Source organism: Lissotriton vulgaris, chromosome 6 (assembly GCF_964263255.1).
Source record: "Lissotriton vulgaris chromosome 6, aLisVul1.2, whole genome shotgun sequence".
Taxonomy (NCBI): domain Eukaryota; kingdom Metazoa; phylum Chordata; class Amphibia; order Caudata; family Salamandridae; genus Lissotriton; species Lissotriton vulgaris.
The window spans coordinates 1,359,525,741-1,359,545,925 of record NC_141694.1 but is presented as its reverse complement, the minus strand read 5'-3'; the positions used below and the strand labels follow the sequence as shown (position 1 = coordinate 1,359,545,925).

General features: G+C 49.7%; 1 protein-coding gene across 2 annotated transcripts in view; it reads left to right on the top strand.

The window, feature by feature from the left end:
- The window catches only part of USP34 (ubiquitin specific peptidase 34), a 2,709,276-nt gene that overhangs the window by 2,001,488 nt on the left and 687,603 nt on the right, over nucleotides 1-20,185 (top strand). For both annotated transcript variants that reach the window (XM_086927486.1, XM_086927485.1), the window contains exon 58: nucleotides 14,781-14,866. In XM_086927486.1, the coding sequence (XP_086783612.1) occupies nucleotides 14,781-14,866 (86 nt within the window). The remainder of the gene's footprint in view (nucleotides 1-14,780; nucleotides 14,867-20,185) is intronic.

Genomic DNA, 20,185 nt, shown 5'->3' with positions numbered 1-20,185 from the left:
CTCACTGCCACACTTGAAACACACCACTTTCACTTAATTTTCAATGCTCGAGATGAGGATGACAACTTTTAAAACCTACATGCCTTACTATATGTATTTCTCATTTTTTCCCCGTTTTCTCCTAAATGTAAATCTAAAATAGTGAAGTAATGTGACAAAAGGCAGAATGAAAATATATGAAAGTATAAGACAACAACGATTTAATTTTTGTCCTGATGATGATGCCCCTCATGTAACTAAGGCGTCAAAACGTCGTCGACCAAAAAAACCCTTATGCAATATGACATTGAAATATTGTGAAATGCAATGGTGTGGTTATAATAATTTGTGTCTGTAACACTGACTACAAGTACACAGACATATTTTTGCTTTGCCCCTTTTGGCCATTCTTTTCGTTGTTTTGTCTTGAATGTTGTGGGTCACGGCTGTGCCCACTTGTTATTAATTTCTTCACACTGCTTGTTTTATCTACTAGAATGCTAAACTAAATTCCTTGTCCGGCTGGACAAAAGACGTAACACTTATCAGGTGTATGATTATTGGTTTTGTACACCATTTTCCCATGAATAGGGACCACTGTATTGAATAATATGGAACACCAGGGCATCACAATGGTGGTTCAACACCTGGCAGGTTCCCTGAACGCCAGGGCGGACGAACTCAGCCGCCGGTGCATGATGGATCACGAATGGCGTCTGAACTCGGACGTGGCGCAAGGCCTCTTTCAGCAGTGGGGAGAGCCTTGGTTAGATCTATTCCCACCGAAGATAACGCGCAATGTCATCAGTTCTGCTCGTTGGAATTTCCAAGGCGGCACTCGCTCGGAGACGCTTTTCGCCGCGAGGGGAGCTGCGGTCTGTTGTATGCCTTTCCGCCTATACCACTTCTGCCCAGAGTGCTGAAGAAGATCAGGCACGACCGGGCCCAAGTCATCCTTGTGGCTCTGGACTGGGCACGAAGGTTTTGGGATCCCGAGCTACTCAGCATGTCAGTCGATCCCCCGATTAGTCTTCCTCTTCAGGAGGACCTTCTGTCGCAGCAGCAGGTGACGGTCCTCCACCCGAACCTGTCCAGCCTCCACCTCCATATGTGGAGATTGAGCGGCGGCAGTTGAGGCCAATTGGCTTGCCTCCTGAAGTCGGTGATGTGATTCTGGCAGCCAGGCATCCTTCCACAAAATCGGTATGCCTGCAGGTGGAACTAATTTGTGGCATGGTGCACAGCAAAGGCTGTGGATCCTCTCTCTGCCCCCCTTTCAGAGGTTCTCCTCTTCCTTCTTTCTCTTGCCCAGCAGGGCTCTGCTCTGGGCACTCTTAAGGGCTACTTCTCTGCCATTTCTGCCTTCTTGAGGCTTCCTGATTAGCCTTCTCTTTTCAAGTCCCCTGTTGCAATTAGATTCTTGAAGAGCATCACGCACATGTTTCCTCCTGGTCCTTTCGTGATTCCTCAGTGGGACTTGAACCTTGTTCTAACCTATCTGATGTGCGCTTCTTTTGAGCCACTTCACAATTGCCCTCTTCATCTTCTGACTCTTAAGACTGCATTCCTGGTTGCCATCACCTCTGCCAGGAGAGTGAGTGAGCTCCAGGCTCTATCTTCTAAGCCTCCTTTCCTTTCTGTCCATCCGGACAAAGTTGTTTTAAGAACGCGTCCTTCTTTCCTTCCCAATGTGGTTACAGCCTTTCACATCAGGCAGTCCATCACCTTGCCCACCTTCTTTCCGCCTCTACATCCCTCGAAAGAGGAAGAGAGTCTCTACCGTCTGGACCCTAAACTTGTGCTCTCCTTCTACCTTGATCGCACACGCCAGTTCTGGGTGGATGACCAGCTCTTTGTTGGTTACTTGGCCGCGAAGTTGGGACGTGTTAGAAGTTGGCCTGATATATGATGTTCACTAATTCTAGTGATCACCTTGTATCAGTCCAAACAACCCTTATGGTGATTGGTTGTAAGTCAACCTTATAGACCAGCTATCCTAGTAGCGTGGACAAAAGCAGTCTTTAGGCTAAACTCTGAATGGCATGTGAAGCCAGCTGTTTTACCACATATAACCCCTTGAATACCAAGTGAAAGGACACCACACAGGTTATTATGAAAACTAACAGATATTTATTAACTAACATACACCTCTGAACTCTTTATGAGATCAGAGGGCTAAGCACACGACAATACTTAAAAGGAAATACGAGTTTGCACAATATTTACAAGTGTACCCTAGGGGCACGACAAACCATATACTCAAAACAATGGAATGCGAGGAAGGAAAGTACTGTAAGGAGATCCAGAGGCTGTAGGATCGTTGGGACTACGCTACAAACTAGGTAAGTAAGGAGCAGGAGGCCCACGGGACTCACGTGCAGAGTGGAAACTCTCACGCGGGATGCGTATCAACGTCTATGGATCTTACAGTTTAGAAAGTTACGGATTCCGGACGAACTAGGCTGGATGGAGGGTAAACAACAGTGGACCTGGACACTAGCAGAGTGAACACAGACTTCAGCACCTAAAAGCTTTAGTTACCTAACCCACAGGCTGCGGGTGCATAGGGCTGAAGTTGCGTCGGGTTTGCTGCGTTGACCCCGGTGATGCCTGAAACAAGGAGTTGCTGGCAGGCAGCCAGATGGAGGAGTCCGGTGGTTCCAAGGATGGAACTTAGAAGAAGGAGTCCTGAAAGGGAAGGGGACAGAGTCTCCATCACTAGCCAGTGACGGTGCTGGAACCAGGAGGGAACCAGATGCTGTCGCCGCAGTCAGGTGAAGGAAGGGTCGCTTCTCTCTGTAGCTGCGCAGACCAGGAGCTGCTCTTCACGACCAGGCTGGAGGCACGAGCTGTCCCACGTAGTCTGCTGCTGTTGGCGGTGTCGGATCGTCGATCTGGACAACAGGCCTTGGCTAATGCAAGCCACGCGGTGGAACAAAGATGGCGTCTGGTGCGGACCAGGAGGGTCCGGGGTGCTTCTCCTTTACAAGGAAGCAAGGGCCAGTCTGGGGGACCAGACCAGCAGTGTTGGATTCTTCGGAACGTCGCCTCAGAGGTCACGAGCCAGCCGCAAGTGACCAGACAACAGGACAAGCAGCAACCAGGCAAAAGGGCCCCACGCAGATCTCGTGGATGCTGGGGGGCTGGTCTTTGGTGCAGGAGCTGCGTCGAGGTGGGGCTTCTCAGTCCCCAATGCACTCACTCGAGGATCCCTCGGCGGTCGTGCTGGAAGCGCTGTGCTGTTTTCTCAAGATGGCCGTCTCCACGTTGCTCGTCGCACCCACGGGTCCCAGCTGTGCTGTGGATTTGGGTAGAGGTCAGAGAGGTCTGGAGGTCCGGGTCTTGTCGAGCTGGGTCGTCGGATTCCGGGATGGAAGGACTCTGCAGCAAACCGCACAGGAGCTTGATGGAGCCTGCGAAGCAGGATGGTCACTCCCTGACCATAGGGGAGATTCTTCAGTCTTCTGGAATCAGGAGGTCGAAGGTCAAGAGTTCTTCATGGAAGTTGTCAAGATTAATCTGATTTGGGATGAGACCAGCTCCTACCTTTATTCAGCTAAAGGGGGCTGCACTACGACTATGTCCCTCCTCTGGGTGGGACCAGGAAGGGGGGTGGTTACACCCCCTTTCCTTTGTCCGGTCTTGCGCCAGCTCTGGGGCTGGGGTGCCCCAGGAACTGGTTTAGACCGGCATATGCACAGGGACACCTTGTGTGCCCCAGGCATGTCTCATTCCTTTCAGCCCTGTCCTACCTAATACACAAAATCCTGTCTGGGGTGATGCTAGCACCTCCCAAGGCAGGAAACCCTTTGTCCAAGCCTCCCTCGCTGGAAGGACTCCCAGCAGCAGGAGGTCAGACTTGTGTCCGTGGTGGCAGCATCCATTTTGTGATGCTGAGGCTCGAGTTAACCTTAACCGGGGTTCACAGTTACATACATGTCGTGTCCCTCTAGAAGGGTGGAATGCTAACCCCGTCGCCAGAATTGGCGAGGGGTTAGTATTCCAATTCGTATGACACCTTACTCAACATGTTTTGATAATGCTATGCCAAAGTTAGCATTTGACCGCGAGGTTCATAATGCACTTAAGAGTATATGGTATAGCGTTATCATGGAACAGCTATTAGGACTTGGTTCCGCAAGCTGCAAACGGGCTCAGCTCATGCCAGAGCACCATCTCATCAAGCACTCTGCCTTCAGGATTGTTAAGGCCTGCCATAGGAGTGACTGATAGGAATATATGTGTCCATTTTAGGGTTAGATATAGAGATACTATATCTAAAGCAAAGGGTGATTACACCACCTTGCCCCAGCTGTCGTGCAGCCAGTTGTGTCAGATTTGGATGGCCAGCCAGGGGTGGCATAATACATGCTTCAGCCCCTGGTAGGCCCTGGGTACACCTATGCCCTGGATACCTAAGGTATGCTGTATAGGGACTGATAAGGTGGCCCAGTATCAATTGGTAAATGCACCTAAGGTACATGCTTGTCAATTTAGAGAGAGAACAGCTAGGCTGTGGGTCTGATTAGCAGGCCCACAGCCAGGGAAAGTCGTAAACCAGTGAAGCAAAAATCGGGGGTGACCATAGGATTGCAGACCCCACTCTCCTACATAACCCCCCCCCCCCCCCCCCAACTTAGGGACATTAAACTAACCTTGACCAGGTGAGTCTTCTTGTTCTAAGTGGAAGTACCTGGAGAGACCATCTGCATTACAGTGGTCAGTACCTGGGCGGTGCTCCACTGTAAAGTCCATCCCCTGTAGGGAAATGGACCACCTAAGAAGTTTGGGGTTTTCACCCTTCATTTGATTTAGCCATAAGAGGGGCTTATGGTCGGTCTGAATCTTGAAGTGAGTGCCAAACAAGTATGGCCTCAGCTTCTTCAGGGCCCAAACCACAGCAAAGGCCACCCTCTCAATAGCTGACCAACGTTTCTCTCTAGAGGTCAGCCTTCTACTTATAAAAGCAATGGGCTGGTCATGACCATTAATATTCAGTTGAGATAGAACAGCTCCCACACCCAACTCAGAAGCATCTGTTTGGACAATGAATGGCTTGGAGTAGTCTGGACTCTTGAGAATAGGTGCAGTGCACATGGCCTGCTTTAGGTCATCAAATGCCTTCTGACAGCTAACTGTCCACTGAACTTTCTTTGGCATTTTCTTACTTGTCAGGTCATTAAGTGGAGTCACAATGGTTCCATAATTTCTGAAAAAATTTCCTATAGTAACCAGACAGGCCCAAGAAAGCTCTGACCTGTGTCTGGGTGGTTGGAGGAGCCCAGTCCGTTATAGCCTGTATCTTGCTCTCCAAAGCTTGAACTTGGCCTCCACCTACAAGGTGGCCCAAGTATACAACTTGACTCTGCACTATCTGGCACTTGGTAGCCTTGATAGTGAGGCCTGCCTTTTGCAGAGCCTCCAAAACTTTCCTCAGGTGGATCAGGTGATCCTCCCAGGTGGAGCTAAAGACAGCAATATCATCTAGAATTGCTGCACAGAAGTCATCTAGCCCAGAGAGGACTTGGTTCACCAACCTTTGAAAAGTGGCAGGTGCATTCTTCAAACCAAAGGGCATCACCACAAACTGGTAATGACCTCCTGGGGCAGAGAATGCTGTCTTGGCCTTGGCATCCTCAGCTAACCTTATTTGCCAATAACCAGCTGTCAGGTCAAATGTACTCAAGAATTTGGCAGAAGCCAACTTATCTATGAGTTCATCTGCTCTTGATATTGGATGGGCATCTGTCTTAGTGACAGCATTGAGACCCCTGTAGTCTACACAAAACCTCATCTCTCTCTTACCATCTTGGGTGTGAGGTTTAGGCACTAGAACTACAGGACTAGCCCAGGGGCTCTCTGAGGGTTCAATGACTCCCAATTCCAACATTTTCTGTACTTCTTGTTTTATACAGTCCCTGACGTGGTCAGGTTGCCTGTAGATGTTACTCTTTATAGGCAGACTGTCACCAGTGTCCACCTCATGGGTGCACCAGTTTGTCTGACTGGGTGTCAGAGAGAACATTTGACTGAAGGATTAGAGAACCTGTTTACAATCCTCTTGTTGATGCTCAGAGAGGCTGTCAGAAAAGACTCACCATCTACTGACCCATCATCAGGGTTCTGAGAGAGCAAGTCTGGGAGAGGGTCACTCTCTTCCTCCTGTCCCTCATCTGTAGCCATGAGCAAGCCCATGTCTTCCCTGTTGACAAATGCCTTGAGCCTGTTCACATGAAGTACTCTGTGAGGGCTCCTGGGAGTTCCAAGGTCTACCAGATAGGTGACCTCTCCCTTCTGTTCAAAGATAGTATGGGGTCCAGACCATTTGTCTTGGAGAGCTGCTGGGGCCACTGGCTCCAACACCTACACCTTCTGTCCAGGCTGATAAACAGTAAGGACATCCTTTTGGTCATGCCAAGCTTTTTGGAGTTCTTGGCTGGCCTTAAGTTTTTTGGATGCCTTCTCCATGTACTCTGCCATCCTGGAGCGGAGACCAAGTACATAGTCCACTACGTCCTGTTTAGGCTTTTTGAGAGGTAATTCCCATCCTTCCTTCACAAGACACAGGGGTCCTCTTACAGGATGCCCAAAGAGAAGGTCAAAGGGCTGTAACCAACCCCCTTCTGTGGGACCTCCCTGTAAGCAAACAGAAGGCAGGGTAAAAGGATGTCCCATCTTCGCCTAAGCTTTTCAGGTAACCCTTTTATCATCCCTTTGAGGGTCTTGTTGAACCTTTCAACAAGCCCATTGCATTGTGGGTGATAGGGTGTGGTGAACTTGTAGTTGACACCACACTCCTTCCACATAGCAGTCAAGTATCCTGACATGAAGTTGGCATCTCTGTCAGAGACAACCTCCTTAGGAAACCCCACTCTGGAGAAAACTCCAAGTAGGGCCCTGGCCACAACAGGAGCGGTAGTGGTCCTAAGGGGAATAGCTTCTGGATACCTGGTGGCATGATCCACTACCACCAGTATAAATCTGTGCCCAGATGCTGTTGGGGGGTCCATTGGTCCAACAATGTCAATCCCCACTCTTTCAAAGGGTACCCCCACCACAGGTAGTGGTATAAGGGGGGCCTTTGTTGTGCCACCTGATTTGCCACTGGCTTGACAGGTGACACATGAGCGACAAAACTCTTTAGTGTCTTCAGACATGTGAGGCCAGTGAAAGTGTGGGACAAGTCTTTCCCAAGTCTTGTTCTGGCCTAAGTGGCCTGCAAGGGGAATTTCATGGGCCAAGGTGAGAAGGAAACCTCTCAGAGACAAGGGGATGACCAGCCCTTGACATGGGTAAGCAGGTCAGCCGAACCATCTCCACCTGCTGGGGCATTATCTATGTCTTGAGGAGGATTAGGCATTACTTATCCTTACAGGCAAGGAAACAGCTTGCTGGTGCCCTTATCGGCTCCAGAATGGACTACTGTAATGCGCTATATGTGGGCATGAATAAGAGCCTACTTCAGCGCTTACAGGTAGTCCAGAATGCCGCTGCTAGGTTTGTTTTGGATCTTCCCAGGCGCACCTCAGCCACAGCGGCCAGAAAGCTGCTACATTGGCTTCCTGTCGAGGCGCGCATTCACTTTAAGACCTTATGCATGACATACAGGGCTTTGGCCAGAAACAGTCCCACTGGTGTAGGATCTATCTTGTCCCGCTACATTCCCGCTAGGGATCTGCGGCCCTCTAGCAGACTCCTGCTATCTCCCCCGTTTCAGGAGAGTGAAATGGGGTGGCAGGGCCTTCTCCGCGCCCAAGTGGTAGAATGCTCTCCCTCTGGAAATAAGATCTCTACCTACTCTTCAGGCATTCAAAAGGGCTTTAAAAACGCACCTTTTTGTGCAAGCGTATCTGCAGTGATGTAGCGATTTCTCTTTTGATCTGTTTTTTTTTAGGCGCCTTGATGCCTTCGGGTTATTGTTTGCGCGTTATAAATTTTATTCAATCAAGCCTCCTGGTAGCACCAGGCTTGGGGTCTCTTGCCTCAGAGTAAAGGAGTCCATCATCCCAATACACTTTATGGGCACCTGTGGCATTCCCTGCAGCCTCAGCAGCAGCCTGCTGTCTGAGGGGTTCAAGAAATGAACAGTCTAATTGTGCTTGTCTCAAGTCTGCCCTGGAAGGTCCCCCTGTCCCAAGAAACTCAACCTGTTCAGGCTCAAGTTCTTCTAGGACAGTTCCTTCTGGGGTCTTTGGGTCAGTCTCCTGTGAGAGGTGATCCTCACCTAGAGGCAAGGGGGAAGGCACTGCCTTAACCCTATTGTTCTTACTCTTGGTTAGTGTCTGGTCCATTGTTCCAGGATCCAGCACCAGTTCAGCTGGGCATTTTGTGGCCTGTGACCTAGTCACAGCAAGGACATGTGCTGACAAACCTAACATTTCCACATGAGTCCTATACTCCACATCTGACCATAGGGAGGATTCCAAATCATTGCCCAAAAGACAGTCCACTGGGAGGTCTGAACTAACAACAACCCTTTTGAGGCCATTTACCCCTCCCCAGGAGAAATTAACAAGTGCCATACTATGGTTGGTAGTGACATTGCTAACATTGGTCACTAGGTAGTCTGAACCTAGTTTTTACCTGTCCAGGGTCCACAAATGCTGGTGTCACCATAGTGACACTGACACAGGTGTCCCTGTAGGCCTGAGCCATTTTTCCATTGATTAAAGGCGTTTGCCTATACTTGCCCAGAGTACTGGGACTTATTGTAGGGGTCAAATCCATGTCCCCAGTACAAACAAGAACAGCCTGGGTAGGTACTCTGACTAGGTCAGAGCCTGCCTCAGATACCAATGTCAAACCCACTATAGCCTTAGGGGGAACACTACCACTACTAACTGAACGAGGGGTTGCAGGTGCCTTAGGGGCAGTAGTGGTAGGAGCTGGGCCTTTCTTGGTGCACTCACTAAACCAGTGTGTATTACTTTTACAGTATTGGCACCATGGTTTCTTCTGACCATTATTCTTCTTCTTTTGAGAATTCTGGGACCCACCCTCCTTGGATTGTTGGGGCCCTGTTGAAGACTTCTGGTCATTTTGCTTATTCTCATTACCCTTCTGGTCTGCTTTCTTCTGGCCACCACCCTGGTTCTGGTTCTGCTGCTTGACCCTTGTCCTGACCCATCGGTCTGCCTTCTTTCCCAATTCTTGGGGAGAGGTCAGATCTGAGTCAATAAGGTGCTGATGCAACAACTGATTTTGACAATTACTTAAGATTTGTTCTCTCATAATCAGATTATACAATCCTGTGTAATCAGTAACTTTACTTCCCAGTAACCAGCCTTCAAAAGCCTTAGTGGCACAATCAACAAAGGCAGCCCAATCCTGAGACTGAATTTTCTGGGTGTCTCTGAGCAGCAACCTGTACTGCTCAGTTGTTAAGCCAAACCCATCAATCAGTGTATTCTTCAGGACTTGGTAATTGTTAGCATCCTCTGCTCTAGTAGTGAGGAGCGTATCTCTACCTTTACCTTCAAAGGAGAGCCACAGTATAGCTGCCCACTGACTTTGGGGGATGCACTGGACAGTGCAGGCCCTTTCCAAAGCAGTCATCCATTTGTGGATGTCATTCCCTTGCTTAAAGGGGGGCACTATTTTACTCAGGTGTCTAGTATCAAACCACCTGTCTTTATCTCTAGGGATAATGCTGCCACCAGTGGGGTCTGCCCCACTCAATTTCTGCTCTCTGGCAAAGGCAAGTCTTTCTTTGGCAAGGGCAAGTTCTTCCCTCTCAATCCTCAGATTGACTTCCCTCATCTTAGCTTCATGCTCTCTTCTCTGGGGGGATGTCATCCCTCTCTGAGAAGATGCCTGAGAGACATGGGTGTGAATAGATCTGTTAGAGCCTCTGGAGTGAGACCTAACTCGTCTATTCCCAATGTTAAGCCTGCCTGAGAGTGGGCCTGGGGGTCCCCCAGTTCCATTCTCATGGATGCTTAAGTTGGTCCTGGTGAGCCTACTGACTACTACTGGACCTTTATCTGCCTCATCCCCTGACAACTCATGTTCCCCTTCCTCCTCTTCACTGTCTGCTCCATGGAGGTTAAGGTCAGGGTCACCAAGGGTTCCCTCTAAGGGGGGCATGCTCCCATCTGGATTAGAGGGGCCTGTGTTAGAAGCCCTTCTGGCATCATATGTCTCTAAGAGACCTATCAGAAAAGGGGTGGTAGGGTTAGAACCCTGTTTTAGTTTCCTGGAGGTACACAATTGTCTCATCTCCTGGAAGCTAAGGGCTGCATATCTGGGAATGACCTGTGGAGGGTCAACAACCACAAGGGGGGTCTCTGAAGACTCTCCATGGGTAGACATGCTTCTAGTGAGGTGTAAGTGGTGCACTTACCTACACTATGGGTTTACCTACTGATCCCTTGCTAAGAGTTGTAGTCAGGGTGTGCTACTCCCTTTTTACTACAACAGCTGGTTCAGTAGAACTCAGAGTATTTCTAAGCTTGTTATATGTACCTATGGTACCTTATGTGATCTTTCAAATGATATCTCAAGATTATATTTGGTAAAAACAACAGCAAGCTCAAATCCCAACCGCTGCACACCAATGTGAGAAGTTGGCCTGATATACGATGTTCACTAATTCTAGTGATCACCTTGTATCAGTCCAAACAACCCTTATGGTGATTGGTTGTAAGTCAACCTTATAGACCAGCTATCCTAGTAGCGTGGACAAAAGCAGTCTTTAGGCTAAACTCTGAATGGCATGTGAAGCCAGCTGTTTTACCACATATAACCCCTTGAATACTAAGTGAAAGGACACCACACAGGTTGTTATGAAAATAAACAGATATTTATTAACTAACATACACCTCTGAACTCTTTATGAGATCAGAGGGCTAAGCACATGACAATACTTAAAAGGAAATACGAGTTCGCACAATATTTACAAGTGTACCCTAGGGGCACGACAAACCATATACTCAAAACAATGGAATGCGAGGAAGGAAAGTACTGTAAGGAGATCCAGAGGCTGGAGGATCGTTGGGACTACGCTACAAACTAGGTAAGTAAGGAGCAGGAGGCCCACGGGACTCACTTGCAGAGTGGAAACTCTCACGCGGGATGCGTATCAACGTCTATGGATCTTACAGTTTAGAAAGTTACGGATTCCGGACGAACCCGGCTGGATGGAGGGAAAACAACAGTGGACCTGGACACTAGGAGAGTGAACACAGACTTCAGCACCTAAAAGCTTTAGTTACCTAACCCACAGGCTGCGGGTGCATAGGGCTGAAGTTGCGTCGGGTTTGCTGCGGTGACCCTGGTGATGCCTGAAACAAGGAGTTGCTGGCAGGCAGCCAGATGGAGGAGTCCGGTGGTTCCAAGGATGGAACTTAGAAGAAGGAGTCCTGAAAGGGAAGGGGACACAGTCTCGGTCACTAGCCATTGACGGTGCTGGAACCAGGAGGGAACCAGATGCTGTCGCCGCAGTCAGGTGAAGGAAGGGTCGCTTCTCTCTGTAGCTGCGCAGACCAGGAGCTGCTCTTCACGACCAGGCTGGAGGCACGAGCTGTCCCACGTAGTCTGCTGCTGTTGGCGGTGTCGGATCGTCGATCTGGACAACAGGCCTTGGCTAATGCAAGCCACGCGGTGGAACAAAGATGGCGTCTGGTGCGGACCAGGAGGGTCCGGGGAGCTTCTCCTTTACGAGGAAGCAAGGGCCAGTCTGGGGGACCAGACCAGCAGTGTTGGATTCTTCGGAACGTCGCCTCAGAGGTCACGAGCCAGCCGGCAAGCGACCAGACAACAGGACAAGCAGCAACCAGGCAAAAGGGCCCCACGCAGATCTCGTGGATGCTGGGGGGCTGGTCTTTGGTGCAGGAGCTGCGTCGGTGTGGGGCTTCTCAGTCCCCACTGCACTCACTCGAGGATCCCTTGGCGGTCGTGCTGGAAGCGTTGTGCTGGTTTCTCAAGATGGCCGTCTCCACGTTGCTCGTCGCACCCACGGGTCCCAGCTGTGCTGTGGATGTGGGTAGAGGTCAGAGAGGTCTGGAGGTCTGGGTCTTGTCGAGCTGTGTCGTCGGATTCCGGGATGGAAGGACTCTGCAGCAAACCGCACAGGAGCTTGATGGTGCCTGCGAAGCAGGATGGTCACTCCCTGACCATAGGGGAGATTCTTCAGTCTTCTGGAATCAGGAGGTCGAAGGTCAAGAGTTCTTCGTGGAAGTTGTCAAGATGAATCTGATTTGGGATGAGACCAGCTCCTACCTTTATTCAGCTAAAGGGGGCTGCACTACGACTAGGTCCCTCCTCTGGGTGGGACCAGGAAGGGGGGTGGTTACACCCCCTTTTCTTTGTCCGGTCTTGCGCCAGCTCTGGGGCTGGGGTGCCCCAGGAACTGGTTTAGACCGGCATATGCACAGGGACACCTTGTGTGCCCCAGGCACGTCTCATTCCTTTCAGCCCTGTCCTACCTAATACACAAAATCCTGTCTGGGGTGGTGCTAGCACCTCCCAAGGCAGGAAACCCTTTGTCCAAGCCTCCCTCGCTGGAAGGACTCCCAGCAGCAGGAAGTCAGACTTGTGTCCGTGGTGGCAGCATCCATTTTGTAATGCTGAGGCTCGAATTAACTTTAACCGGAGTTCACAGTTACATACATGTCGTGTCCCTCTAGAAGGGTGGAATGCTAACCTCGTCACCAGAATTGGCGAGGGGTTAGTATTCCAATTCGTATGACACCTTACTCGACATGTTTTGATAATGCTATGCCAAAGTTAGCATTTGACCGCGAGGTTCATAATGCACTTAAGAGTATATGGTATAGCGTTATCATGGAACAGCTATTAGGACTTGATTCCGCAAGCTGCAAACGGGCTCAGCTCATGCCAGAGCACCATCTCACATAATTCCAAGCACTCTGCCTTCAGGATTGTTAAGGCCTGCCATAGGAGTGACTGATAGGAATATATGTGTCCATTTTAGGGTTAGATATAGAGATACTATATCTAAAGCAAAGGGTGATTACACCACCTTGCCCCAGCTGTCGTGCAGCCAGTTGTCAGATTTGGATGGCCAGCCAGGGGTGGCAGTATACATGCTTCAGCCACTGGTAAGCCCTGGTTACACCTATGCCCTGGATACCTAAGGTATGCTGTACAGGGACTGATAAGGTGGCCCAGTATCAATTGGTAAATGCACCTAAGGTACATGCTTGTCAATTTAGAGAGAGAACAGCTAGGCTGTGGGTCTGATTAGCAGGCCCACAGCCAGGGAAAGTCGTAAACCAGTGAAGCAAAATGCAAAAATCGGGGGTGACCATAGGATTGCAGACCCCACTCTCCTACAGGACGGGCGGTGCACAAACGGACCATCTCTGGGTGGGTCGTCTTGTGCATCAAGGTCTGTTACTCCTTGGCTAGAAGGGACCCCCTGTTGGGATGAGGGCCCATTCCACTCGGGCCATGGTGGCTACTACTGCCCTGGGTCGGGGAGTCCCCTTGCAGGACATCTGTCAGGCAGCTACGTGGTCCTTGCTGCACACGTATGCTAGACACTAGTGCCTGGACAGCCAAGTGCGGAGAGATGGCTTTTCGGCCGTTCCGTTCTCCAGGACTTTCTGGTGTGATCTTGGTTCGCAGACCCACCACTGGGGTTAGTATTGCTGGGGTATCTTTTCTAAGATAAGGAATCTAACACTAACCTGTTTCTTTCAGATGCACAAGTTACTTACCTTCGGTAACAATATATCTGTAATAAACAGTAGTTAGTGTTAGATTCCTTACAGCCCCACCCATCCTCCCCGTTCTGTGAACCGATATCTAGGGTTAAGGGTCATCCCTTTCAGGGCCCTAGTTTCATGGCACCAGTGTCGGTCTCTGTCATGGCTCTGCGTTCCTGGCACGGAAAGCTATGTACAATAACTAACGTAAGCGCACGAGGGCGGAGTTCTAAGTACTCCGACGACGTCATCCCGGCGACGCCGACGACTGATGCGGAGCCGCAGACAACGCCTACCGACAAGCACGGGTACTGCTACGCAAAACTTTCCGGATCTAGTCTGACGCCTGGGGATATTCTAAGGTAAGGAATCTAGCACTAACTACTGTTTCTTACAGATATTTCGTTACCGAAGGTAAGTAACTTGTGCTTTAGTTTGGATATTATGTATTTTAAATGTCAATTTACTTTTGCGGATTTTTAAAGGAATACATTTAAGATCTGTCTCTTAGTTGAGTGTGAATTATTTTTATAGAAAATAAAATGTTATTAAAACTGCCTTACCATTTTCCACTTTTGATATGTCCGGACAGATGCACTTTGCTAAATTACAGTTCCTCCACGCTATGAAACAGAGTTGTACACAAATATGTGGAATGTTTCTTTTTCACATAGTCTACTAATATGTCCCATTTAATAGATTTGTGCATTGTTTTAACCAATTTAATCTAGAGAGACTCAATATAGGAGGTGCAGATTGTGATGGTGTTTAATAACTCATGTGAAGCATGGTGTTATGTACCAGTAATGACTTAAAAAATAATATGCAGTTTTGTCAGTCAAAGCAAGTATCACTGTAACCTAATGCACCAGTTCTTGCTTATTTAGGACTCAGTAACTAATGTTATGTTTTAGAAAATTTATTATTTTGTAAGTGAAATCCAATCTTTCTCTATGTTGTTTGAAATAAAAAAATTCCATTTGATTCAAGTTCTTTGAGATCATGTTCATTTTCCAATCTGTTTGTATGCCTCTTTACCATGTTTATGAAGCAACAGTCAAATAAGCAAATTCTGCGTTTTTGATTGGCATTACAATGCTCAATATTATTTCTACATATTCCCTTGTGTAGATGTTCCAACGCCTGTGCATTCATGTGATTCAGCGACTCAGGCCTGTCCATGCACACCTTTACCTTCAGCCAGGATTGGAAGATGGGTAAAATATCTAATTTGTAATGTCTACTGGTTGTTAAATGTATGTAGGGTGTGAACTAAGTTTCGAATTAAGTTAAAACCGCACTAAGCCAATGAGGGAAGGATTGACATTTTCATTTAGACTGAAACCTTGTTGAATCGAAACTGAAACTCCTATTCTTCCAGCCATTCCAAAAAACGAGTTTGACTACTAGTACAGTTTTATCTATGCTGTCCTTTGACATTTTCTTCTTTTTAGTGTCCTCTGTTGCAGATTGCTGAATAGTTTACCTACAGCATTGGGGATATGGTGGGTCCTAGTGTTCAAGTGTTACTTGTATACAGAGAAAATGCATAATGTTCAAATCTCTCTCATTCACTTGCATTTGAAAATCCAAATGTAAGATATTTTAAGAAACTGTACTTTAAAAACAAATAGGTCTAAAGATCCTCAAATTATCTAAATATCCCATCATCCACCAGTTGAACTACTATAAACAGTGCTGTGGTCTGCCAAGTATTGGTCCCAGTTCCCTGAAATATTATCCGTCCGTGATGGATTGTCCATTAATGTTGTGTAAACAGTAATTTAAGGTAGCAACAAGTACATAGACTATTCAACCAAACCTTATACATTCCTGTAAGCAATTGCACATGTTTAATATCGATGAAATCCATTTATCACAATAACACTGGGGTGTTTAAAATACAACTAGTAGAAAAAATCCATAAATACATATGTTCATTAACTTCAGAATCGTTGAAACAGAGAGGTCCAGAAATAAATCTTAAAATTGAGAGGGGAGATTCCCTATCACTCTTTTGGAATCAAACATTTTTATTATGCGGTCAGATAGCAACAGACACAGCCCAGCTGCCTACATCGACTCGCCGGCAGGGCGTAAGCAAGTAGTAATTAAACACAGCAGTCGGACCTACAACCCGGGGGGCGGTCCTGCGTTGTAAAAGCCAAAGGCACTCACCACCGGCACAGCGGGGTCCGTAATTTTCTTAGGAGAGAGAAATCAGCAAGAACAGAATAGGAAAACAATAGAAAACACCTCCCACCCCACCTTCCACCCAGCCCCCCCTAACCAAGCCCCCCCAACACCCCCTTCCCGTCCACCCCCGCCGCATCAACCATCAGCCACAGAAAGAGCAGCACATCCATCACCCTGACCTAGGCATATCCATCCCAAAAGGTTAGGGACCTGGCACAGCGCCCACCGGATCTAGAGGAATAAGTTGTAGGACCTGAAGGTACTTTGAGCATGTAACTTCTCGAATCTCTTTGGACAGAAGTCGCAGAAAGGGGGCCCACAAGGTAGTGTATTCAGACCCTCTACCATCTACGTCAAGTGAAAGGCGCTCCATCGCCAGAGTATGCCACAGGAGCATCAACCAATCGCGCATATCCGGAACATCCAGGGGACCCCAGCGCGCCAGCAGGACCTGTCGCGCAGTCAGCAGCCCCAATGCAATTTGTCGTCCTAGTGGTGTGCGCAGAGGGAAACATTTAGGGGACGGGAGGCCTAGCAGCGCATGCTCAGGGAGTCTGGGCAACGAGATTTGGAATGCAGCATCTAGTTCATCGAACACCATTTTCCAGTACCGTTCCAATTTGGGGCAATGCCACAACAAGTGCAAGAGAGTGCCCGGCATGCCGAACCTCTCCAGCAGAGACTAGACTTGGCCTTGTCCCAGGATGCAACGCGCTGTGGTGTATAGTACCAGTACGTCGCCAGCTTGTAGGCCGACTCCGTACCTGCTGTGTTAGCAGTCGTATGGTGTGCGCGATAGAACACCTGTTCCCACTCCTTCTGCGAGAGCGTTCGCCCAAGTTCCACCTCCCACCGCACCTGCGCTGTTGTTCGCTGCCTTCGCGGGTCACTCAAAATCATGGCGTAAAGGTCAGATATAAGGCGCCGGTCGTTCTTTTTACGCATAAGCCATTGCTCGAAGGTCGTAAGGGGGCGCGACATCAATGCCATGTTGGTCGGGTGCGACACCCAATGTGCCACTTGGGTGTAGGCAAAACTATCCGACACCTCCACTAGGGAGTGTTCGGATCGCAGCTCCGAGAAGGGGACGAGGCCCTCGAGATCAAAAAGCATTCCCACTCGTTTACAATCCTTCTCTCGAGAGCGATGGAAGACCGGCGACGCAAGGCCAGGGGGGGAAGGCGGGATTGTCCACGATCGGCGTCATGGGTGAGGGGAAAGTCGTCCAGCCCTTACGAAGTGCTAACTGATCCCAAGCTTTAAGCGTTGGTGACGTCACAGGCGAGGAGTATAGCCCCCACGCCCTATCTTTGTGAGGCAACCAGAGTTCCCGCCAAATATTGCAACCCGCAACTGTCTGATCCATGAACAACCAGTGTTTACTCGACTCCGGTCTATTCCACTCAATCACGTAGCGTAGGCAGGTGGCTTGAAAATAGGCCACGAGATGAGGGAAGCCCAAGCCGCCCGCCGCTTTTGGGAGGATAGTTGTCGCAAACACCGCTCGGGGGTGCTTATTGTCCCAAAAAAACCTGTTCATCAAGCCCTGGAGCTTCTTCAGAGCTCCCTTTGGTGGTGTGAGGGGGAGCATTTGGAAGATATATAGTATTCTGGGCAGAAGAGTCATTTTAATGGCCGCCAACCTGCCCAACCACGACAGGTTAAGGCGGGACCATGCCGAGATAGATTTGGCGGTCTGCTCTATCAAGTTAGTATAATTCAAGGAAAGCATCCGAGGCAGTCGACGCAAGACGGATACCTAAGTACGTAATGTCAGATTGTGCCCACCTGAAGTTAAAGTCCTGTTGTAGTTCAGCGACTTCATCCAACGGAACAGAGATGTTAAGGATCTCCTATTTAGAGAAATTAACCTTAAAGCTAGCTGTGTTATGGAAAGCCTGAATTTCCGCGGTAAGTCGTCGCAGAGAAGGAGCAGGATCTTGCAGAGCCAGAATGACATCGTCGGCATACAGACTCAATTTGTGTTCGTCTGCTCCAAATTTAATGCCCGCAATGTCAGGGTGGACCTGATCCGCTGGGCGAAGGGCTCCATATAAAACGCAAATAGGAGCGGCGAGAGGGGACACCCCTGACGCGTCCCCCTAGTGATGGAAAATGGAGCCGATCTACAACCATTGACCCGTACTACCGCCCTCGAGGACGCATACAGGGCCTGAATCCAACGTAAGAAATTACCTCTGAGGCCATACGCCTGTAGCACTCGGAAGAGGAATCCCCACTCGACCCTCTCAAAGGCCTTCTCCGCGTCGATAGATAGGAGGAAGGCCTGAGTCTTCGCGCGATGGACCCCATCCAGCAGATGCAATAATCTTTTGGAGTTGTCACCTCCTTGGCGGGTAGGGACAAAGCCCGATTGGTCTGGCTCAATCACGCCATCCATAAGAGGGCTGAGTTGCGCCGCAAGAATGCCCGCAAAGAGCTTGGCGTCGATGTTCAGGAGAGAAATAGGCCGATAGGAGCTACAATCAGCAGGGTCCTTGCCAGGTTTGAGTATGACCGTAATGGCAGCATCGGACATGGAGGGCGCAACCGAGCCAGTGTCCAGGAAAGAATTAAATAGGCGGGCCAGGAACGGGGCCAGTTCCCGGCAAAAGGTTTTATAAAAAAGCGCAGAGAAACCATCAGGGCCAGGGGATTTAGCTAGTTTAAGCCGGGCTATGGCAGAGATAACCTCCTCCACTCGGATCTCCGCGTCCAGGTCCTCGACAGCTGTCTCCAGCAGGGTGGTAATGCCCGACGCCTCAATGTACCGATCGCAGTCCGCGAGCGACGTGCCCTCCGTGTACAAGCTCTGGTAGAAGTGGCGAAAGGCTGCTACCACCTTGGAGTCAGTGGTGTGTGACACACCTTGGTGATCACGGATATCGGCGATGGCCCGAGCCGGGGTCTTGGCACGTAGGCGGTGCGCCAGCATCTTGCCCCCTTTGTCCCCGCTCAGGTATAACCTATGACGCAAGCGCAGCAGCGCATATTTTGGCCTGTCCAGATCCAAATGCTTCAGCATGCGTCGTTTAGTCTCCAGCTCTCTCCAGACCCTTCGGGCACCCGTGCGTTTGTGGATAGACTCCAAGCCTCGCACCTCTCCCTCTAGCTCTTCCCTGTGGCCGCTAAAGCAATGAAGTCCCCTCTAACCACCAATTTCAGTGCCTCCCAGACTGACGCTATCGCCGTTTCTCCTACGGGATTCTCAGCAAAGTAATGTGTGATAGTGTCCCTAATCTGTCCCACTACAGAGTCAGAGCGGAGCATGGAGTCGCGCAGTCGCCAGCCAGCTGCGAGAGGGCGCGTGCCGCTAAGGGTAAACACGACCGTGAGGGGGGCATGGTCCGAGAGGGAGCGGGGGGCAATGTCCGCGTCGTGGAGGTGGGGTAGCAGGGCAGAGGAAGCCAGAAAGTGGTCCAAGCGCGCATATGTCTGATGTGCAGCAGAGTAATATGTGTAGTCACGCTCTTGGGGGTGTTGTAGCCGCCATACATCATGTAAACCGCCATCTACCAACCACTGCTTCCCCTCTGTCGACCAGGTCCCCGAGTTATGCAGTCTATTCACCGACCTATCAAGGGTCTCGTCCATTACAAGATTAAAGTCCCCTCCCACTAGGAGAAAAGCATCAGGGGAAGCAAGAACCTGGGCCAGGGCTGCGCGCTGGAAAGCTTCCTGCTGTGTATTTGGCGTATATGGAGCCGATCGTGAAGGTCGCGTCCCCCCATTGCACCCGCACCGCCGAAAATCTCCCCTGTATGTCTACCAGGTGGGCCAAGATCCTACAACGTGTCCGAGCGCTGAAGAGGAGGGCAACTCCGTTCTTCTTCGCCGGGCCTGAGGACCATAACTGCAGAGGAAATCTCTTGTCATGCATTCTACGCTCATCCTTCTGCAGGAGATGCGTCTCCTGCAGGAGGCATACATCCCCCCCAGTTTGTTCAAGGAGCGATAGTACTGCGGAGCGTTTCACTGGGTTGTTGAGCCCCCGAACGTTGAGGCTCACCACTTTCATCTCCCTAGCCATCCCAGGTCAACAAGATCAGCAGCTAATGTGGCCCATGTAGAGTCCGAAGCGAAGTGTCCCCCCTCAACCTGTCCAGCACACATGCTCCCCAGCATACGAGACGAAGGCGGAAATGCACAGTCACCCACAAGCGGCCCAGGTTTGATGCAGCGTCCCCCCCCCTCACCCACTCCTCCCATCCCCCCGCACACACACTGAACCCCCTTACAACAGAACCAAACATAAGCAGGAAAAGAACATAGTGAAGTACGAAAGTTCGTAATACAGGCCACAAGGGCATGGGGGGTAGGAACCAGTCCACAGTCTTCCA